The sequence below is a fragment of the Carettochelys insculpta genome, chromosome 6 (assembly GCF_033958435.1).
Source record: "Carettochelys insculpta isolate YL-2023 chromosome 6, ASM3395843v1, whole genome shotgun sequence".
Lineage (NCBI taxonomy): Eukaryota > Metazoa > Chordata > Testudines > Carettochelyidae > Carettochelys > Carettochelys insculpta.
Window position 1 is genome coordinate 10,492,095 of NC_134142.1, and position 23,404 is coordinate 10,515,498.

The 23,404-nt window shown below is 47.4% G+C and overlaps 2 protein-coding genes across 5 annotated transcripts in view; one reads left to right on the top strand and one right to left on the bottom strand.

The window, feature by feature from the left end:
- WDHD1 (WD repeat and HMG-box DNA binding protein 1) overlaps window positions 1-8,974 on the bottom strand; it is a 64,806-nt gene extending 55,832 nt beyond the window's left edge. Inside the window, exons 1-2 of the mRNA XM_074998641.1 lie at window positions 8,914-8,974; window positions 4,235-4,349 (exon numbers count right to left, since the gene is read on the bottom strand). Of these exons, the coding sequence (XP_074854742.1) occupies window positions 4,235-4,311 (77 nt within the window). The 5' untranslated portion in view covers window positions 4,312-4,349; window positions 8,914-8,974. The remainder of the gene's footprint in view (window positions 1-4,234; window positions 4,350-8,913) is intronic.
- A 98-nt stretch (window positions 8,975-9,072) lies between these two features.
- SOCS4 (suppressor of cytokine signaling 4) lies at window positions 9,073-22,957 on the top strand. Of its 4 annotated transcripts, none has more exons than XM_074998643.1 (3): window positions 9,083-9,150; window positions 11,102-11,237; window positions 20,348-22,957. In XM_074998643.1, the coding sequence occupies exon 3, from the start codon at window positions 20,448-20,450 to the stop codon at window positions 21,756-21,758; it is 1,311 nt and encodes a 436-aa protein (XP_074854744.1). In that variant the 5' UTR covers window positions 9,083-9,150; window positions 11,102-11,237; window positions 20,348-20,447; the 3' UTR covers window positions 21,759-22,957. The 4 variants fall into 4 exon arrangements, with proteins under 4 accessions (XP_074854745.1, XP_074854744.1, XP_074854743.1 ...); XM_074998642.1 differs by having other exon boundaries at window positions 9,102-9,146; XM_074998644.1 differs by lacking the exon at window positions 11,102-11,237 and having other exon boundaries at window positions 9,073-9,150.
- The last annotated feature ends 447 nt before the right edge of the window (window positions 22,958-23,404 follow it).

The following is a 23,404-nucleotide window of genomic DNA, read 5'->3' on the forward strand; positions in this document are numbered from 1 at the left end:
GTTTTGAGTTCAAATATTGTTTGCTGTTTAGATATGAGTTGTTCACTGTTTGGGTTTTAGATGTTCACCATTTACTGAAAACAATCAGGAGATTTTTTTTGGCTTTTTGGGGTTGCTTTTGTTTTGTTTTTTTGTTTTTTAAGCATTAGGAGCCACAAAGAAGTCCTTAAAGAACTACATGTAGCTCCGGAGGCACAGGTTGCAGACCCCTGATCTAGGAGGAAATTTTCAACAGCACAAAGGAAAATCAGGAGCCCAACCTGCACTTTCATTGGAAGCTGAGCACCCAACTGTCCTTTTTGACTTTGAAAATCTGCCCTCATCCTGACAAAGTTTTGACCAAATCCAAATATGCTCAGACACACTTGACTGAATCTGAGATGGCTGTATAGGAGTGCAAGCCTCTTAAAAACTGTCAAGATTCTGAATTCAACTTTCTGTATTTCATGATTTCCCTTCTACGATTTTGATGCAACAAATTGTTACACAACATCTTCACAAACAGAGAATTGGAGCAGAAATCTGAATCTCCAATTTTAAATGCTATGTGAACAGGAATTATTTCAGGATTCCATTACATCAGCAACAATTCAGCCTCTTCGTACTGTACTTGGCTCAGCCTAAGACATTTGTGCTAAAACATTACTGCAGTCACATTGGCTAAGTAATGGTAAGGTTTTATAACTTCCATCAATCATTTTTTGTATTTGTGCTTTCATGGTTTTGGTTCTTTATTGGTAGATCAACCCTGTACCATCTGACATTCCTGCCTCCCAGGCCAATGAAAATTGGCTCATGTGCTGCTCTTGGCACATGTGCTGGGGGTTGCTGACCCCTCTTCTACACTGTCACTGTGTTAACATAATAACTAGATCAACAGTGATTCTACACATCCTGTAGAGACGGAATTAAGACAAGCGCAGCAGATGAGTTACATCGGTGGATGAACGCTTCCTTTTGTTGATCTCACACTGTACTGTAGACCAGAGCTCAGTTTCAATTCAAAAGCATTATGGTGCTATACCTTTTGTAGGCCCAAAGAATTGACAACCACTCTACAGACGAAACACTGAAAACTTACATCAGCTTAGCTGTTCTCAGGGTGGAGAAAAATCAACATGTCAGAGATGTAGCTATGCTAAGTTAATTCCAGGTGTAGACAGAGCTAGACTGATGGAAGAATATTTCCTTTGATCTAGCTACTGTCTATCGGGAGGTTGATTAATTACAGCAATGGGAGAATCCCTCCCATTGCTGTATTGACTGCCTATGCTCAAACCACTGCACTGATGTAATGTTTTAGTGCAGACATAGCATAATTCTCACCCACTTCACTCTGTCCCGTTTGTTACTTTGTTATATAAAATATACGGTGTAAATTGTGTATGTATGCTTATTTACTTGTTTGTACTGTATAGCTGAGCTGATTATTTAAAGTCATGTTAATATACAGAAGTTTGCATTTTTAAATAAATTCAGAAATGGAATATGCAATCAAGTTTTGCATTCTTTTCTCTGCAACTGGATGGTATGGTTGTAGTCTTAGAATTACATTTAAATAACATAGCACTGGAATGTAGGAGTTAAAGTTTTGTGTTTCTATGCAATTTTCAGTTCCACGAGTGCGCACTGAGAGAGAGCAATTGAGATAGTGAGATAGCAAAGCAGCAACTGACCATGCTACAGAGGATATTAGTGTAGTAAAGTCTGACAAAGATAGCAGGCGAATGCTGGTAGGCTGACATTGTGTTAGGGGTGCCTGCAGTCTTACTTGATGACTTCCTTGTTTTATCATTTGAATTAAAATTACAACAGTAAAAAACCCTAACTCTAATGCTATGTCTACCCTAGCCAAAAACTTCGAAATGGCCATGTAAATGGCCATTTCGAAGTTTACTAATGAAGCGCTGAAATACATATTCAGTGCCTCATTAGCATGCGGGCGGCCGCACTTCGAAATTGACGCGGCTCACTGCCGCACAGCTCATCCCAACGGGGCTCCTTTTTGAAAGGACCCCAGCTACTTCGAAGTCCCCTTATTCCTAGGAGCAGATGGGAATAATGGGACTTCGAAGTAGGCAGGGTCCTTTCAAAAAGGAGCCCCGTCAGGATGAGCTGCGCAGCGGCGAGCCGCGTCAATTTCGAAGTGACACGGCCGCCTGCATGCTAATGAGGCGCTGAATATGTATTTCAGCGCTTCATTAGTAAACTTCGAAATGGCCATTTACATGGCCATTTCGAAGTTTGGGGCTAGTGTAGACACAGCCTAAGGGAGCAATTTTTTTTGTTGGGAAGATGTAGTGAGTCAGTATGGCCTCCTGCAGACCCGGAGGCCGGGGAAACTATGCAGAGGCCCTGGTGGGCAGGGCCGGAGCCAGGAGACCAGAGGGCGGGGCCAAGGGCTAGAAGAGCCAAAGGCGGGACTCAGGACCCATTCGGGCCTGGGCCTCCGGGCAGGGAGGACGTGCCTGCACGAGCTCCTCGGCACCAAAGGGAGAGGGCCTGCGGCCTCCCGGCCAGGCCGAAGGAGCAGGCCCCCAGAGGCTCCAAGCAATCCCGGGTCCATATGCCCCAAGGAGACTACCCGGACTTCCCAGACCTACCAGGACCTTCACGCCGGCGGACACCCCCCGCCTTGGAAGAAGCCCCCGGAGCGGGCTGCCCCAGAGTCCCGGTGGATCCTTACAGCACTCAGACCCAGGATCGCCTTGCGTCTCCTGTATTGCCGCCGCCTGACTACCCTAACGACATTGTTATGGACGATTGGCCGGAGCCCCCGAAGGTAGATGACCCGGAGGAGACCGACCTAGGGGGACCCCTCGACCAGATGGACTGGGACCTTCCGCCAGCAGAGGGTGAGGTAGGAAGTGGCCCGGGGAACGACGCTCACGAACCCATGGCAGTGTGTTGCGGTCTGGATCCCCACTGCCGGGGTGGCGTGTGAGCGACCCCCAGGGCCCCGGGCCGGGTCGCAGTGGAGAGGGAGGGCCTGCGACCCCCTACCCCCCTCCCTGACAGGGCCAGCCTGTGCTGGGCCTGCGCTTAAACCCCTTGTGTTGCTGCCCCACCCCAAACTGAGGGCTGGGCTTGTGTTTAAACCCTTGGGTTGCTGCCCCGCCCCAAACTGAGGGCTGGGCCTGTGGTTGTACCTTGTGTTGCTGCCCCGCCCCAAACTGAGGGCTGGGCCCAGAACTGTGCTAGTACTTGGGGACTGCTGCCCTACCCTGAACTGAGGGCCGGGCCTAGAACGGTACTATTACCTGTGAACTGCTGCCCTGCCCTGGACTGAGGGCTGGGCCCAGAATTATACTACTCTTGTGAACTGCGGTCCCGCCCTAGGTTGAGGGCTGGGGCCTGTATGGTGTTGTAGCGGTGAGCCGCTGACCACCCGAACTGAGTACGGGCTGGTGCTCTAACCCCTTTTTGCTGCCGCCCGCCCTAGGCCAAGGGGCTGGGCGTCTCTGGACGTGTTACAGAAGACAACAAGTTACCTCACTAAATCTTCATATAGGGCCTGGTCCAAAATCCACTGAAGTCAATAACAGTCTTTCAACTGACCTCAGTTAGCTACAGAACTGGCCCTTAACCCACTAACATTTCCTCCCGAGTTTTTGTAGACTCAAATAATGAAGACAGTTTGGTTTATATTCTTTCAACTTCAACTGCAATAATATCTTGACCTCTAAAATTTAACGATAGGGTTAAAGTGTGAAGCACAAGCTTTAATATCCATTCCAAAATGTGTATCCTCACTAATTAGGACATCTCCAGATATTCTTGATATGACTATCTGGAGGTGTCCTGCTTAAAGGTAATAATATATAAATATGCAATAATTTTTTGGACTTTCTTAAGATCTTGGCCTCATTGACTTTCTGTGACACTGAGACCCACAGTTTAATTACACATATTTGAAAAAATATTTCTATTTAACCTTTTTGAATTTCTCACCATTCAATTTTATTGAACATCCCCTTGTTCTCATGTCTTCAGACAAGGAGAGCTGAAGCTTTTGATCTACCATCTCTATACCATTAATTATTTAATACACTTTTACTATGTCCCCTATACTCAACTCCTATGGTAATCAATCCCAATCTTTTCAATACCTGTTCATATGAGAGTTCTGCCAAGCCTGTGAATATTCTCATTCTCTTCTAACCCCCTCTAGTTTTGCAATATCAATGTCACTGCTTGCCAATACTGACATAAACCCTAAATTAAATAAATTTACCTTCCGGAGTCATCAAAGCAAACATCTGTGTGGCCTTCTGTGTGTCCATAGCGCATTGGCTTTTGTGTTGAAGGCATCTTCTTTCTTATCTTTATAATAAAATAACTGTGAAAATCTTCATAAAACAAATAAAAATGATTTTTAGTGTTAATAATAGGAAAACGCAATTCAAACCTCAAAAGCAAAAACATTTTGATGCAGTGATATTTTGCATGTTTTTCCCTGTTAAAGAGCTTAGACAGTGCGCATAAGAATCACTACATGTATTTTGAAACTATTATAGAAAAGTATGATAAAGGGGAAAAAGAGGACATTTAGATGGGGAATCAGCAAATACTGCAGTGGTTCTGGTTAAACAAATACAAACCAAAAGCATACAACACCTTACCGCACGGCTATGTCTACACGGTGCTCTGTCCAGCGCTGCTGCTGGCAGAGCTATAAAAATGAGCTTCTTGGGATGGCATTCCATTTGCATACTCGCAAAACAGAGGCCGTGTGGACGTGCCTCTGTCGGCTAAACCTGCGCTCTGTTGCCAGTCCCTTATGCCTAAAACATCTGAGGCATAAAGGACTGGTGACAGAGAGGGGTTTAGCCAGCAGAGGCACATCTACAGCATGCCCTTCTGACAACACCGAACTCTCACGTGGCGATGGTATGAGCTTCATGATGCCATCTGCAATCCCGAGAAGCTCATTTTGCATAGCTCTGTGTAAACCCAGCCTATAAGAGTGAAATTGATTAGATCTTTATTAAAAATTACTAGTCTATGCTAAAATACTTAGCGTGCCCGAGTCCTGCAAGCATATCCACATAGGCAGAATCTTGCACTCATGTCAGGCTCCAATGAAAGAGGTCCCCTGAAAATACAAGGCTTCATGGGCCATACCCAGCCCACCCCGCAGCAGGGAGCAACATCACTCAAAGCAGCTGGCCGCTCCCTGTGGCTCTCTGCACTATGGAAGGAAAAGAGCTTCATGTTCTGCTCCCCCCCACAGCAAAACCTCTTGCCTCCCACTGGCCAGAAATCAGACAGTGGGAGCTGAGTGATTTTGCCAAGGAAGGGAGCAGCACATAAGTCCTCCCTCTAGTGCAGAGAGCCACATGAACCAGCCATTTGCTTTGGGCGGTCGGGGTTGCTGGCAGGCAGGGAAGCCTGCCTGAAGGTGCTGCTGGCTGGGAGCTGCTTAGATAAGTGGCTCCCAGCCACAGCCTGTCTCTGATACCGCATTCCAAGTCTCTCCCAGACTTTGCGCTCCTTCTTACACACACACACTTTCTGGGCCCACTGCTGCACCCATACCCACTCCTGGATCCTGCCCCAGGTCATCACACAAACACTGTGCTCCCTCCTTTCCTCTTGCCCCAGATCACAACCTTCTCTCAGACCCTAAACCTGCTCCCACATCCCTTCCCCAGGCCTGAATCCTCTTCTGCACCCATACTCCTCCTAGACACTGCGTCCCAATTCTCTGCCCCAGATCACCATTCAAAACTTCTGCACCCTCCACCCCATTCCAGATTATAACTCCCTCTCACACCTTGAAAACATTCCTACATCCCTCCCCCAAGCCAGAATCCTCTGCTATATCCTTAACCCCCCCTGGGCCCTGCACACCAATACAGTACCTTGCTCCAGGTCACAATGGTCACCCAAACTCCCTCGCAAATTCCAAACCCTATCCTGTACCCCAGACCCCTACCCCGAGCTCCCTTCTGCATCCAATCTCCATCCCAGACCCCACACACCCTCCATAGAAAAGTGCAATCTTTGATCACTTACTAAAATCTTGACATAGCCCCTCACATCAAAAATTATTGTCCACCCCTCATCTGGGTGGAGCCACGTGAAGTACTGTGGGTCACACAAGCAACACCAATATCTTTTTGTCACTAGACTATATCTTTATTATAAGGGAAATAAACATGGATATACACCAGCTCCATAACAGTCATTTCAAGGGTGGGGTTTGTTTGTTCTTAACAAGGCATTTTTTTAAAAAGCTATCTATTCTAAAATTCTGTATGTGGTCTAAGTTGTACTGACATAAGTGAAACAGAATAGTGTTTAAAATTCTTCATGAAGAACTGTCACAGAACAATGCACGGAGAGAGGGCACTTCATTTTTGCTTGTGTTATTGAAGATCCATGAGGATCAGAGTTTAAAACAGTTAATCGCTTGAATTTTGTTAAACATGGTGGCTCTTAAAATAAGAAAACTGCCTCCACATCTGCTTTTTTGAATACCACTATAATTTATATTCTACCCTTCCAGCAAGCCTCTAAACTGGATAAAACTGCAAAACACACAATTCATATAAGTCTGTTTTACTGATTCCTTGATAATGTTTTACTTTTGACAATATATGGTAACAAATGACTTTAGCAATAACCTACACTATAGGTTGAACCTCTCTAACCCTGCAGTCTCTCCTCCAGCAACATACTTAGTCCAGCATGATTTTAGTTAGCCGGATATCCACTTATCATGGTTGTGGCCAAATTTCCCACTGTCCCATAAAGTTTGTTTCAGCCATCAGTCCTGGCTCTCAGTGTTCTGTGCTGTTATTTAGCTCTAATCCTAAATGTCTCCTAAGAGCCCAGTAAGTAGTGGAAGTGTTGGTAAGTCTACTAGACCAGGGGTGGCCAGCCTTCTTCCCCATCAGGGGCCGCACGGCATTTTTTACGTGTTCCGGAGGCCAAACACAAAACAGTCCCCAGCCTGCCCCCTGCACCCTACCCCCAAGTTTAACCCCTCTCAGTACCCTCTGGTCAAGGGCACCCCCAGGCAGGATGCAAGATGTAAAGTACTCTCCTGACTTTCAAATCCGCTTTCTGTTAATTCCATGGGGTGAGCCCAGGTTCTGAGTTAAATGAAGGGGTTAGTAACACTTCCCAAACCCCCTGCCACACACCACCCATAACTGCACAGACCTCCCAGATAACACCAGCGCTCAGTGGCCCTTTGGGTAGAGGCCATGCTTTCCCCACACCTCGCCAGCAGTCTGCAGGCACTGAGCACTGCAAACCCTGCTACTACTCTTAGCTTTGATGATGACCATGCTCCACCTCCTGAGCTGACACCCAGCAAGATCCTTTCCCTGCCCCAAAGTTCAGTCCAGGGATGTCCCACTCCAGAACCTGCCTCTGACCTGCTATCCAGCAAGTCTCCCAGATGGCTCCACATTGGGGAACCCACTTAGTCCTACACTGACCAGCCTCGAGCTGCATAAGCACTGAGTTCTCCTTGAGCAGGAAAGCCAGTGGCACCCAGTCATCTATCCCCAGTGCCAGACATCCGGCGTGCCCCAGCATGCGCAGAGAGAGTGGCTTCATGGGAAGAAACAACAGGAAGTCCTGTGGCACCTTATAGACTAACAGATATTTTGGAGCATAAGATTTCATGGGCAAAGACCTGCTTTGTTGCATCTAGCAAAGCGCATCTTCACCCACAAAAGCTTATGCTCCAAAATATCTGTTAGTCTGTAAGGTGCCACAGGACTTCTTGTTGTTTCTGCAGATACAGACTAACACGACTACCTCTCTGACACCTGCCACTTCGCAGGGAGCATTTCCCTAGCTTGGCCACCACCCCGCCCCTTGCTGGCTCTCTCACCTTCTCCCTCGCTTCCCCCAGTCTGCACAGCACAGCAGAGCCAGCACGAGGGAGCTGCCCAGCACTGCCCAGCCACATGCCACAGGACTGGCTGCAGCTGGCAGGTGAGCGCTGCAGTTCCCGCCGGGTGCAGTGAGCTGGGGGAGCAGCTCAGGATGGCTCAGGCAGCTCTGTGGGAAGCAAGGGGCACTGCCGCTGGCACCCCTACCTCTTGATAGCAGTTATCCATGGCACACACCACCCGGCCCAGAGCCAGCTTCTGTCAGGCAGCGTGGGACCGGCTGCAGCTTTCGGACCCCAGAGTGGGGCTGGCCCTGGGCAGCTGCGTGCAGTGTTAGCAGTCCCTCCTCAGCACACAGCCGTGGGGAAACGCTGGCATCGCGCAGCCCATGCACCGCATGTGAGACGCCAGCAGGAGCTGCAGTCCACCGCCCACAGCTGGCTCCATCCCGTACCACTTCACCGGGCCATTACACTAATTAGGGCTTAACCAATCCAGTGTCAGCGGTGACAGCACCTGGAGCAACAATTGGCTCTGGAGCTGCAGGTTGCCGAGCCCGCACCCGGCTTTCAAAATTGCACCACTGCCGGCTTCCTGGGCCGGATGAAAAGGCTTCAGGGGCCTCCTCTTCCCCCTACCTCAGATTCTGACTCGAGGGCCACGTGTTGGCCAGTCCTGGGCCAGACACTACTGGCCTCCCATTGTTCGGCAAATCCTATCGTTTGCCACAAGTCTGGGCCACAGGGTGCCGGACGAGAGAGGTTCAACCCTCATCCCGAACCCCCACAGCGCCCCGCACCACGCTGGTGCCTGACATCCCCCAGCTCCCCCTGCCCCCCACACGCTGCCCCACCCCTTAGGCGCTGGAACTAAGGGTGCGGGGAGGCTGCAGCACCCCACGGCTTGAAGTGGGGTCCCCCATAGGCGGGGTTTAGTCAGGGCCAATGGATCTCAGCAGCTCCACTACACAAACTGTTCCCTCCCGGCCCGGCCCGGCCCCGCCTCGCCCACTCCGCCACCGGCGAGAACCCGCCGCCTCCCGCCCTGCCCCGCCGCTCACCAGGCACACAGCCGCCCGGCCCCGCTTCCAGCCTTTCCCGCGCTCCCGGCCGGCGCCCCGCCCCGCCCCGCCCCGCCGCGCCTGCGCCGCCCGCCTCACCCCGCCCCGCGCGTGGGCCTGCTCCCGTCAGCCGCCGGGGCGGGGCGGGGCGGGCCGGCAGGAGGAGCCTGAGCCGGGCAGGAGGATGGCGGCTACGGGCGCGGTTGAGGCCGCTTCGGAGAGGCGCTTCCCAGGCAGGTGAGGGGCTCGCGGCTCCGCCCAGGGGCGAGTGCGGAGGGAATAGGGGACAGCCGGTCCCCGAGCCCAGTGGGCAGCTGCGCCCTACCCTGCCCCCTCCTTCCTGGCCTGTCTCCTCCTCCGCTGGTCCCCCTCCGCCCGCTCCTCACCCCCAGCTCACCTGCGTCTGCCCCTTCCCCTCTTCACCCCGTCCCCCTCCTCCGCCCGCTCCTCGCCCCAGCCCGTCCCCCTCCGCCCGCCCCTCGCCCCCAGCTCACCTGCGTCTGCCCCTTCCCCTCTTCACCCCGTCCCCCTCCTCCGCCCGCTCCTCGCCCCAGCCCGTCCCCCTCCGCCTGCCCCTCCGCCCGCTCCTCACCCCCAGCTCACCTGCGTCTGCCCCTTCCCCTCTTCACCCCGTCCCCCTCCTCCGCCCGCTCCTCGCCCCAGCCCGTCCCCCTCCGCCCGCTCCTCACCCCCAGCTCACCTGCGTCTGCCCGTTCCCCTCTTCGCCCCGTCCCCCTCCTCCGCCCGCTCCTCGCCCCAGCCCGTCCCCCTCCGCCCGCCCCTCCGCCCGCTCCTCACCCCCAGCTCACCTGCGTCTGCCCCTTCCCCTCTTCGCCCCGTCCCCCTCCGCCTGCCCCTCGCCCCCAGCTCACCTGCGTCTGCCCCTTCCCCTCTTCACCCCGTCCCCCTCCTCCGCCCGCTCCTCGCCCCAGCCCGTCCCCCTCCGCCCGCTCCTCACCCCCAGCTCACCTGCGTCTGCCCCTTCCCCTCTTCGCCCCGTCCCCCTCCTCCGCCCGCTCCTCGCCCCAGCCCGTCCCCCTCCTCGCCCCCAGCTCACCTGCGTCTGCCCCTTCCCCTCTTCACCCCGTCCCCCTCCTCCGCCCGCTCCTCGCCCCAGCCCGTCCCCCTCCTCGCCCCCAGCTCACCTGCGTCTGCCCCTTCTCCTCTTCACCCCGTCCCCCTCCTCCGCCCGCTCCTCGCCCCAGCCCGTCCCCCTCCTCGCCCCCAGCTCACCTGCGTCTGCCCCTTCCCCTCTTCACCCCGTCCCCCTCCGCCTGCCCCTCGCCCCCAGCTCACCTGCGTCTGCCCCTTCCCCTCTTCACCCCGTCCCCCTCCTCCGCCCGCTCCTCGCCCCCGCCCGTCCCCCTCCTCGCCCCCAGCTCACCTGCGTCTGCCCCTTCCCCTCTTCAGCCCGTCCCCCTCCGCCCGCTCCTCACCCCCAGCTCACCTGCGTCTGCCCCTTCCCCTCTTCACCCCGTCCCCCTCCTCCGCCTGCTCCTCGCCCCAGCCCGTCCCCCTCCTCACCCCCAGCTCACCTGCGTCTGCCCCTTCCCCTCTTCACCCCGTCCCCCTCCTCCGCTGGTCCCTCTCACTTCTGCTTCCTCCTGCTCCCCTCTTCCTTCCTCTTCCCTTGCTGCTGCTGCCGCCGCCGCCTCCTCTCTCCCCACCTTCCTTCTGAGCTCCTGTCCCAGCCGCCGCCGCCTCTTCTCCTAACCCCCCCTGCCCTTTTCTACTGCCCCTTCTTTAGCTTTCTCCCCCGTCTTCCTGCCCCACTCGCTCTTCTTCCTTCTCCTCCCCAACGTCTCCCCCTAGTCTGCCTCACCCCCCTTCTTCCTCTTGCTCCAGCCCGCTCCACCTTTCTCCTGTCCTGCCCCTGCCCCTGCCTATCCCTCACTTCTCCCCTTCTTCCTGCCCCAGCCTGTCTCACTCCCTCTTCCTGAGTGTCCCCTTCTCTCCTCTTTCTTGTGGCCCTGCTTTGCCCCAGGCCTCTCTCTCCTTCCCTTCCCCTCCCCTCCCTGTCCCAGACTCCCATTACTCTGTCTGCCTCTCTCATTTTTCTGCAGTCCCCTTTCTTTTCTTGTTTCTAGTCTGACTTCTCCAAACCCTTCCCCCACAATACGCTTGCTCCCTGTAATCTCTTCTTTCTCTCTCCCCATGCCCCTTCTACCATTCCCTTTCCCCTTACCAGCCATCCAGCTGTTCAGTTAATCCGGTCTATCTTTGTGTCTGACCGGGAGTGTTACCTACTGCTGCCTGGCATGAGGTCCGGCTCTTGGATTCCCATTTGCATAGTCCTCTCCTAATAGCTCTGTTGGGAGCAGCAGGTAAGTGTAATAGACGCTGCATTCACATTAGAACAGTACTATTCTTTTCTTTGCTGCTCATGAGAAGGGGTCAAAGTTTTTATCAGTTCACATGTTTTACCATATGGGAGGATGCTGGATTTTTAATACTGCTGAGAACAGTCTGGTGAGAGAAGCTAGGGTTTGGAAAAAGGAATGCACAAATCTGTGTTTTATTTAAAAAATGCATTATTTTCATTAATAGTCCTTCACAGTGGTCCTAGAGGAGCTGTTGCTTGGCTTTTAAGGTGGTGTTAGGCTGAACTTTTACTAGTGGAATTGTCACATTCCTGGAGAGAGAACTCTCCAATATAGATCAGAACATGTGATCATGTTTTTCTTCTGTTGTTAATTCCAGAGAGTCAGGTATTAAATGTCTGTGACTTTATAAGCAGTGGGGAGACACATAATAGTATTTTGAGGACATGTTCCCTCTCTTCTCCTACCCTTGTCTCCCTGACTGAGAGTAACAGAGAGATAGCCATGTCAGTCTGTACTTAACAAAACAGCAGAAATGTAGCACTTTTAAGGCTAACAAAATGATTTATTCGGTGATGAGCTTTTGTGGGACTGAAACGCTTAATCTGATCAATCTAACTTCCCATACAAACTGACATAAGTACAGAGGACCAAAAAAATTGCAATAAAAACTGACAAATCAAGTACATAGGACTGAAGTAGGTGGCAGAGGGATGTCCTGCCTGAGATAATTTACGAGCATCAAAGAAAGGGAAGCGGTCCTTGTAATGCGTAAGGTAATTGGTGTCTCTGTTTGTACCATGTGTTAATGTGTCAAATTTGAATATGAATTCCTATTCACAAATTTCTCAATGTAATCTGTTTTTAAGTTCTCTCTTAAATTTTCTGAAGGAGAGAATAACAGGAAATAGAACTTGTCCTCCCAAGTGTTTTGGTGCAGGGTTGAAATAGTTGCGATGTCTGCAAAAGCAGTTTAAGTAAATGTTGATGTCTTATAGCCTGTGTTTGCAGAACACAAGAACATATTTTATGTTTCATGATGACTTACATAGTAATTTTTACTAAAATAGACTTGCTCAGAGTACAGTGGCAGACTTTTATAAACACAAGTCACCATCTTATGCTGTGCTGAGTGATATTGCTGTTATAATTTTTAGCTGTCTTAGCTTGTCTGTTCAAGCCATCCTGAAGTGTTTTGATGGTGGTTTAAGAAAGAAAATTGTCCCTGCAAACACAGGGGAGCCTTCATTTAATTAATCCTTGTTTCAACTGAAGTATACTCCCCATTGTGATTGTACCTCCTTCATTCTCAATAAAATCGTGAGACATTCCAGTTAAAAACATGATCCTATTGTCTTTACTCAGGCATCATATTTCCTACTGATTTTGGTGGGTATTGAATGAAGAGTGCAGGATCTGATCTGTTGTGGGATCATTCTCACAATCATACGAGACTAATCTGTTGTTATGCTGTGGCTAGAGCAGTGTTTCCCAAATGGTGTTCCTCAAAACCCCAGGTTCTGCAAAGTGAAAATAAGGTTTCCGCAAGAAAATTCTATTACAATAGCTGACTCCTCTGTGGCTCCCTGCCCTGCTGCTGCTGAAACAGAAGAAGTAAATTTAATTGGTTTAGTGGTGGGAGGGATCCAGCCATTAAACCAACTGAATTTAGTTCTCTTATTTCGGCAGCGGCAGGGCAGGAAACTGCAGAGAGCCTGTCACTCGCCCTGTTACGTGAGCAGCCACACCCCTCTGGTGGGCATGGCTCGTCTCATGCCCACCAGCAGAACACCTTCATGCCAGCCTTCCCTTTGCTGGGCGTGTGTGGCCATCAAGCATAGGCTTCTCAGCCAGTGCCACAGATTTTCTAGTCCTGGGGGCTGAGGTGGGTTAATCCTGGGGGTGGAGGAGCAGGTTTGGGGCTGAGAGAGATTAAGCCTGAGGATGGAGGGGAGTAGATTTGTGGGATGGGGAGGTAAAGCTTGGGAATAGGTGGGGTGGATTTGGGGGGCTGAGGGTGAGGTGGATAAAGCCTGGAGATGGGCCTGGTTTTGGGGGCTGAAGTGGGTAGACCCTGGGAATGGGGTTCCGCAAAATACTTTCAAGTTTAAAAGGGTTTTGTGGCCAAATAAAATTGGGAAACACTGGATTAGAGGCATCCTATTGACATTTATAATACTGTTGTAGTTAAGTGAATAGATACTCCAATAAATAGACAGCTAGACTCTATTACTTTGAAACACTATAGTCAGCACTAATGGTGCAATATATAGTTTCATTTCTTTAATGACAAAAAAAGGCTTGCCTTAAAATCACAAAATATCTTAAATAACAAAATAGATCAGTTTTTCCTTACTGCATCTTTAACAACATGGTCCGTTTTATGCAAGTTTCCAACAAAAATGACTTATAGGCTGAAACACCTTGTGCCAATTTTATTCTCCAGTGGCATTATCAGTCCCTGGCAGAAGGAAATTTATTTTTGTATTGGAAGAGATATTGGGCCCTTGGAATAGTCAGATCATCAGTTCTCTCATGTTTGAGTCAGTGAGCATATTAGACTTTATGCTTCTTCTTTCGTTTTTTTTTTTTTCTTTTAATAGTCTCAGCTCTCATTATGGAAACTTGTAGAACCTGTGCAGAGACATGTTTTTCAGTGGGGAAATTTAAATATATTTCAGTCAGTCTTGCTTTTTCTGTAGGGCAATATGTGTTCTAACAAATTACTATAGTAGGAACTCTTAATCAGGTGAGTGGGAAGGTAAAACTACTCTCTTCAACAGACTTGCTCTTGAATTTCTTATGGGAGCTGAGGGAATTTCATGTGAAACATTGTAAAACAATTCAGTAGTTTTACACAGTGTCTTTCCTTAAAACAATAGTTTTAATGCTTTCAACAAAAATGCTTTATATTGTAAAGGGTTCTTTAAGTACACCATCAGTTTACAGCTAATCTTACTGAAGCTGAATTCACAGAAAACAAAGATGCTGTTAGGAAAGCCAGCAGAAGGTACACTGATAATTACATCTACATGCCAACTGGAGGAAGAATATTGTGAGGGTGTTGGAGAAGAGACAATGCGCACAAGAGAAGCAAGGGGACTGCAAAAAAAGATTGTCTAGCAGTATTTTTTTTCTATTAAGGCTTCTTTCATCTTTGCTTAGCCAAGAGGGTGCAACCATTTTTTTTCATACCTTGCTACCATGATGTGTGCATCTTACCTCCTTCCCCACCCCATGCCTTCTTAGAGTCCAGACTGTGCTTACTCCATCCCCATCCTCACTCACTTTCACCAGGCTGGGGCAAGAAATTGGGATGCAGGTTCTGGGTCTCAGGCCAGGGGTTCAGAGCGTGGGATGGATTCTAGGCTGAGCCTGGGGCAGGAGGTTGGGGTACATAAGCGGGTTCAGGGTGCAGGTTCTGGGAAGGAGTTTGAATGCAGAAGAAGCTCAGGGCTGGGGCAGGGATTCCGGATGCGGGCTTCGGCTTGGCACAACTTACATCAAGTGGCTTCGAAGAAGTGATGCAGTGGGGCTGAGGCAGGTTTACCCCTGCCCTGTGCTACTCCCAAAGGTGTCTGACATGTTCAGTGATGGCTGTTGTGCAGGGGAGGCAGAGATGAAAACTGACTCCGCACACTGCCCCTTATCTGTGGGCACTGCTCTCATGCTTTCCATTGCAGAGGTGGTACCTGCAAGCAAGCCTGTGGAGACTCCCATCCCAGAAACCACTAAGATACACTGGCCATGTCAAGGAGTGGCATAGAGACAGAACAAGATGGAGTCTGCTTAGCCCCACTGTGCTGCTGGACAGTTAGTGGCTGATCTCCTCATTTGGCCATAGGAGCTTCCAGGAGATTCAGTCAGTGTTCTGCACACAGGAAAAAATTAGAGGAAATTACTTTTGTTACATACACCAATATCAAGATAATGTGCAGATGTGTGCCACCACTAGAAGCCAAAAACCTAGACATATTTTTTAAAAATTACTGTCCGGATAATTACTCTAGACACGACAGGTTAGTCATTTGAGAATTCACTACTCAAATTAAATTTAAGCATCAGGGAAAAAATTATGAAATCCACAGACCAGTCAAAAACCTAAAAATACACATTTTGAAAGAAGTAAAAGAATAATCCAATTATGTGGTGGGTCAGAAGGTGAGTGTCAGAGAGTGTGTTTGTGTGGGTGATAGAGACGTACGCTATGTGAGAGTGACAGAGATTTGCATTGCCCCTTTAAGTATGCTGAGCACATTCAAGCATAGGAACAGCTTCCAGCAAGCTCCCTCCATCCTGAGCCCTATCATGTCCCCCTCTTGAGATGGGGTACGGGGTGGAGAGAAGGAGACACCCTGACTTCAGCATTCCCCTTCTCTGCCTTCCCCACCCTGCACAGCAAGGGGAAGGCTCCCAGGATGGGGAAGCAGCTCCGAGGCAGAGGGTTCAAGGAGAACACAGTGGAGATGGGCAGCTGAAGTGACAGTACTGGAGAGCCTCCCAGCCAAAACAATCAGGATCACCCAGCAGAGGGTCAAAGATCTACCAGTAGGTCCTAAGTTACATCTTAATATCAGCTTCCACAATTATGACTGAAATTAACCTTATCGATTAGTAATATACCAGAAGTGTTTTGAATGCCATTTTAATGAGAGGAATAATCAGGTGGAGACACTTGGGTTTTTGCATTTGAGTAGAGAACTGTCTAAATAATTAATCACCTGGAAATTGTAACTAGCAACTTGATTAGAAATATTTTGGGAGGATTGGCTGTGAAGTACAGACAGACATTCACAGTGGCTGTAGAAAAAGCATATTTTGGTGGAACAACAGTCAAGTTACTTAGAACAAGACTTACCTGTGGTTGTTAATGCTTCTACTGCTTAGGAAGTCTATGGGAGTTTTGCCATTGACTTCAGTGTGCAGGATTAGGCTCTGTTCCTTTGTATTTTCAGTGCCTTGTGATTGTTCTCTGTCTCATTGGGGGAAGCATCTTCATTGTATAAATACATCTGCTAGAAGATGTTGCTTTTAGTGGAGATCCTGAAATTTATATCAAGACACAGCAGAGCAATGACTTAATAGAGATTTTAAAGCTATGATGATGCCTTTAACCTTCAGAATCCTGTGTCCTGATATGAACTTTTTTTTTTTTAAACTTCATTCCTGCGTGTTGTTTTGTCTTGTCATTTGTTTAGGAGGAAGAGTTTTGTCAGCTGTATCTGCTTTTAAAATGGCTAAGGTATATTTGCTTTACAAGAAAGCCTTCATAGACAGGAGACTCTATTATGTGTGTAGTTGGTTGTCGTGTCTATTCATCTTTGTAAATGTAAAGTTCTCGGCGCTGACATGCATAACTTGGTATACTGGATTGCTGTTTCATTTAACATTGCCTGTAGGTAAAATTTACTCTCTATCTCTGTTTCTTTTTTCCCCAACTCCTGCCCCATTTCCTCCCTTTGGTTGCATTTCGGTCACTAACGGAATGACACCTACATGGAATTATTTAGTTAGTCTTCAGTTTATGGATGGGATATTTAAGTGTACAATTCCTTTCTGAGGTACTTATATGATCCCCATTACTATAATACTGGAGCATCTCACAATCTTTCAAGTAGTTATCCTCACAATGCCCCTATGATTTTGTTAACCTATTTTTACAAGTAGAAAACTGAAGCCTGGTCTGTGGTAGAAAATTAGTTCAGTTAAACCATACATTTGAGTGGCATTGCTAAATCAACCTGAGTCCCATATAGACAGAACTAGGCTGACAGAAGAATTCTTTCAATAATCCAGCTCCTGCCTCCTAGGAAGGTGGATTAACCTACTCTGACAGGAGGATACCCTCCATTGGTGTAGGTAAGGTGTACACTGAAGCACTACAGTGATGCAAGTGCACCTCTGTAAAGGTATGTAGGCGCCTAACTTCAATTAATTTCAGTGTGACTTAGTGGCTTCCTCAAGGTCTCACAGGAAGCATGTACGGAGATGGGAACTGAATCTGGATCTTCAAGGTCCCCAATTAACCATTACTCCCTCTTTCTGTTTTTATCCGGCCCATATTCAGACCTGGTTTAGAGAGGATGTAATACCAGGTACTCTTTCACAGACATATATTCTGAGTACCAATTGCCTCTCTAGTTGGGCTGACAAAATTAGTCTGCAGCAGCAGCAGATGAAACTGGAAAAACAATATTCTCTTTGGGGGCAGGACGCCCTTATTATTATGTTTATGTGCAATGCCTATTACCCTAACAGGAGCTTGATCCCTGATTGTACCTTCTAGACACTACTGCAGTACAAATTATAATTGTTCTTATATGCATATGGATGTAAATGAAAATTGGGCTGGTGGATCTATTAAATTTACTTTCCAGGCCTGTAGTTCCCATTGCCCAATACTAGATGTTGAGTTTTTAATCATCAAGGGTGCTCTAATCAAATATTTTTCCAAAACTTCTGATACTTTATGTGCTAAATAGGGGAAATACAAATAAAGTATATCAACATAGAAACTGGGATAGTAACACAGAAACTGGGAGTGAGCCTGCCAGCCTGGGTAGGCAGGGTGGGGCTAATGTGCTAAAGCTGTCTGGTGGCTGAGGCATCACTGCTGTCTCCGGTTTGCCACCTGCAGAGTTTACACAACTATTTTTGGGGCATTTGTGCAAACTATGATGTCATATACGTGTCTACTCAGGTATTAAACCCACACTGTGCCTGTGGAAATACTTTCTAGTAAAATTAAGCATGTCTTTCCAAAATCCATGGTGGGGTTACATCAGGCATGAATTTGGCCCTTTGATTAAATTTAGACATCTCGATAGTCTAATAGTACTGCTGTGTAGCTCTTTAGCAGAGACAAAGGTTTAATTTTTCATTTCACTCTTGCTCACTCACCAACAGAGGAGGAAGGAACTCAGCATGCAGAAGCACCAGCACGCTCAGCCCCTCAGGGAATGCAGAGTGATGGGGTATAATACACTCGGTAATTCTCATAATGAGAATGGATTTGATGGAGGGAGGAAGTGTATGCCTTTTCTTTCCCTTCTCTATCAGTTTTTAAACTGTGGAGGAGAGGAACCATATCCTGATTTGGTATGGAAAAACCTATTTCAGGGTGTGACATACCTGGAGCGCTTAGGTCAGGGTAGGGATTCCGCAGGCCAGATCTGGACAGTGGCTTGTTTGGATCCAGCCCATGAGGCCTGGGGCTTCCCTCCCCAGCATTTGGCCACTGAGGGGTGGGGAGCCCGAAGCCTTGCGGGTTGGATCAGGCAAGCAGAGGCCGGATCCGCCACAGGCTCTGCCTGGGAAGTAGGGGGGCCAGGGTGGCAGGAAGCAACAGCCATACCACTGCCTATGATGCTGCTACTCCTGTTCCATCTCCTGTGACTGGGGGAAACAGCAGCTCAACTCCCCAGAATGGCTTTTCTCCCTGTCCCTCCCAGGCACTGCCTTGCCCTCCGCCCCGCCCCAACTCCGCCCATTGACCGGAATTCCAGCCAATCAGAGCAATGGGACGGTGGTGCATGGGGGGAAGGGGAGAGAGAGGGAGAGAGAAAAAATCCTCTCTAGGGAGCATTTCTCCATATTGCCGTTCTCCTAGCCAGGAGAGGGAGTGGCAGTGGTGACAGTAAATGTCCCTCCCCGTTGCCCAGACTTCCTCAGCATGCCCCTGCCCCCTCTTCCTGCCCATACCTCCCACCCTCAGCCTGTTCCATATTCTCCCTCCTACCTAGATCCCACTCCCCTACACACCAACCGTGCTCCCTTACTTTTCATCCCAACTAGATCCTCGACCGTAGCCCACTCTTGCACTCTCCCTCCCACCCAGACCCTAACCAGCTCCTTGGTAGCCCACTTCCGTACAATGAATCTCGAACCACCACCACCACCCCTGTTTTTGGTCCTTCCCTGGGACCCCGAAAGGACCTTAGAAGCCCTGAACATCAGTCCCCCCTTCTCAATACCTCACCCATTCCTGTGGCGCTGGAGCATGAGGAGAGTGGTAATGGTCTCTGACTAAGACATCTTAGTGAGAGGTTTGTAGGGTCTTTTTTGCTTCTCACTTTCATGTGTTCCCTGACAAATTTTTCTGCGGATTAGTGGCCCCTGGCCCAAAAAAGGCTCCCCACACTTGGCTTAGGTGCACCTTGCCATGCATCTTGAAAAATGCACTACTTTATTTTCCACTGTGTACTTGGATGTTTTTCAAGACATCTCCCTCCCTTTCCCATAGTATGTACATGCACATACACCCACATAAACATTTTAAGTCTTAAGAATAAAAGAAGCCTTAGGAAACAAACATAGGGAGTGAACTAACATACGTAAGTCTAAGGAAAATGCTCCTTTAATGTAAATTTTCCTCCACAGTGAGTAATGAACAGCTCCATCTTTTGTGGCCTTTTTTCATTTGCTGTGTAGTAAGGGATCTGGATTTGTTTTAATCCTTTTCAGTATGCAAAGCCTCAGATATTTCAGCCCCCCTGTGGACTCAATTTTTTTTAATTCCATTTTGAAAAATAAATAAAAATAACACTCAGAATTGGCAGAATCTGTAACTTATTTATTTTGTATCCTGAAAGTGACCCAAAAATGTCAATTAAGAATGGGATCCCAGGTATTAGACTTTGTGGATTAGTAATAAACAAGCATATCATATAGGTACAGTAGCTCTTTGTACTCTTTGACCTACTTTATTTCTGTTCTGGCTTGTTTTTTCCTGAAAGGCTGATTAGAACAGATGTAGCATTTGCTCACTGAACAACCAAAGCAATATAACCTTATGCATGCAGTGTACCATTTTAAAACCTACCTCGCTCAAAAATGTCAACACCTAAGTGCAGCATAGTGTAAATATATGTCTTATTCATATTCAAGGAGTTGGTAAATACTAGAAAATATTAATAATGGAGAAGAATTAAGAGTGTCTAGCTCTGTGACCAATGCAGTGTTTGTGAAAAATCTTCCTAATGAATTGAGCTTTATCATATTATTCATACATATATCAGCAATTAATTGCCATTAGTATCATTTATACAATTGCATTGGTTGTGTGCTGTGAACTTGTAAAGCTGTTAACCTAGCTGTGTTTTCTGTTTCCTTAGATACTTACAGAAAATTCCTGAAAGAAGCTTCATGCTGTAGAAACTATTATAGAAGAACACAACGTATACCTTTTGGAGGGTTTGGAATTAAACTGTCAAAATGGCAGAAAATAAAGAAAGTAATAGTAAAAATATAGATGTAAGACCCAAAACTATCCGTAGTAGGAGTGCAGACAGAAAGGATGGTTACGTATGGAGTGGAAAGAAGCTCTCATGGTCAAAAAAGAATGAGAATTGTGCTGATGGTGAAGCAGCGAGCAGTGTAGGAAAACCATCAACTGGTTTAAGGAGCCAAGAGAGGAAGCACAGCTGTTCATCTATTGAACTGGATTTAGATCATTCATGTGGCCACAGATTTTTAGGCCGGTCTCTTAAACAGAAATTGCAAGATGCTGTGGGACAGTGTTTTCCCATAAAAAATTGTAGCAGTCGGCACTCTTCAGTTCTTCCATCAAAGAGAAAAATTCATATAAGTGAATTAATGCTTGATAAGTGTCCTTTCCCACCACGATCAGAGCTAGCTTTTCGATGGCATTTGATTAAAAGACACACTGCCCCTATAAGTCAAAAGTCAGAAGATTGGATAATCACTGATTTATCCCGAAGTGAAGAGAAGGATGATCAGATGAGAGATGCAGAGAGCACAGATGGGAGAGTAAAAGCTTTCTCTCAGCCATGTGACATTACAGATAGCAGCTCCTGTAAATGTGATCCTAGGACTGAATCGGTTATAAGTAAGGTGTTAAAGAACCATAAAGAGGAGGGTGATATGGACTCTGATGAAGAAGTTATTACTCTTTGCACAAGTTCCAGAAAGAGGAACAAACCCAAATGGGAAATGGATGATGAGCTGCTACAGTTGGAAACTCCTCCCAAATATCATACCCAGATTGATTACATTCACTGTCTTGTCCCAGACCTTCTTCAGATCAATAACAACCCATGCTACTGGGGCGTAATGGACAAATATGCAGCTGAGGCACTACTAGAAGGAAAGCCAGAGGGAACTTTTTTACTACGGGACTCTGCCCAAGAAGACTATTTGTTTTCTGTTAGTTTTAGACGCTATAGCCGTTCTCTTCATGCAAGAATTGAACAGTGGAATCATAACTTCAGCTTTGATGCTCATGATCCCTGTGTCTTCCATTCCCCTGACATAACTGGTCTTTTGGAGCATTATAAAGACCCAAGCTCTTGTATGTTCTTTGAACCACTTTTATCCACTCCCTTAAACAGAACTTTCCCTTTCTCCCTTCAGCATATATGCAGAACAGTTATTTGCAACTCTACAACGTATGACGGCATTGATGCTCTTCCTATTCCTCCATCTGTCAAGTTATATCTGAAGGAATATCACTATAAATCAAAAGTAAGAGTACTCAGGATCGATGTACCAGAGCCCCAAAAGTAGAATGTAGTTTTGTGGGGGAACAGAATTGCCTCTTGATCTAATAATGTTTGTTTTATTCTTCCTCCCTTGAATTTTTTTCTATGGCAATTTAAATTTTTTCTGCAGGTTATTTACTGTCCAAACTGACCTCTCCGTCAGACTTTCTGGCCCAATGTACATTGACTCTTCCTGCCTCTCTTTCTAGTCAACTCACCAGAATCTCTGGGGTTTTGGTGATGTTCATACCCTAGGGTTTTATGGAATTTGGTGTTTCCACATAGGGATAGACTTTAGATTTAAAAAATAAAAATTCATATTTGAATTTTGTCTTTTTATATTGTAATTTGCATATGTTGCAGGCATGTTTGAAACATATGCACTGTAAACTCAAGATTGACTAATCTGTATTTTCTATCTTTCTTTTAAAATGAGTGCTAATGACATATATATAAAGTAAAACTGATCAGTTTCTAATTCTATTAATGTGTGTAAAATAAGCAGTCATTCTCTTTTGATGGGAAGTTATTTCTATCAAGTTTTTTTTCTACTTTTCTTCTCTTAAATGCTTATGACGCAGCACTGTCTTATCTTGCACTCTCAATCTTGAAAAGATGATGGATAACCTTCTTACTCCATTCGTAGTGGGAGGGCTTTTTGTATGGCTTAGAAGAAACAGCAAAGATTGATCAAATGCTACATCTTACAACAAAATAGCTTGCTGCCAAATTCTGTGTGCAAGAATATTATGCATGGATAACCCTCCAGAAAGCTGCACCATTTTATATTATAGTTGTGTGGTCATTTATGAAAATCAGACTCTTGCCTTCTTTTCAATAAAGTTTTTATTCTGGTCACACTTGAATTAATGGCACAATCCCAGTGAACCTCAGTGGGTGTAGGATCGGGCATAAGGTCATGCACTGTAAATGGCAGAGGGACCTAATTCTGTGAGATGCTGAACAGTTTCCAAATCTCATTTTCGCCTTTGAAGGGACTCACCTCTGCTTTACAGCACAAAGCCCAGATTTGCCAGTCTGCCAAATGTGCTAAGTAATAATATAGGTAACTAAAGTGAGCATATTGTTTTTTTCCTTTAACCACATGGACAATTTGTAACATGTTGAATAATCCCCCAGGAATTTAGGCCCTCATCCTTTTGTATGTAATTAACTCTCGTACTCCTGCATAGTTTCTTTGGCTTGAATGAGATGACTCATATGTTTGCAAAACTAGAACCTAAAATAGCATTACTTTTGTTTCTCTGGCCATTTTGATTTGTGGCAGCAAATCTCCCCTCCCCACAAAACTGGAGACTTAATAATGCGAGAGTTGGTTTTGGAAGCTTTCCCACACAACTCCACTGAAGCACTCCATTCCTTGCCTAAAAGTTTTTCTGTGATGTCTTGGGGTTCAACACAGGCCTGGAAGGGGTTGTGTCATTGCCTCCCTTACAACTCTGGATGCCTTAAATGCTAGGCTGTTGTGGCTCAGAGCCTGAATGCCAGTAGCCAGTCTACAAGCATGCAGGTTACACCCAGGCTTCCATTGCACAGTAAGGCCAGTGCCTGCCCAGTCCCAAATTTCCCTGGTTCTTTCCCTCCAGCTCTCTCCTGGATCATTCACACAAGTTAAGTTCTTTGCTCCTTTAAAGGGACAGCTACACGGCA

Coding starts and splice junctions, on each gene's coding strand:
- SOCS4 (XM_074998644.1), top strand. CDS start 20,448: ATGGCAGAAAATAAAGAAAGTAATAGTAAAAATATAGATGTAAGACCC.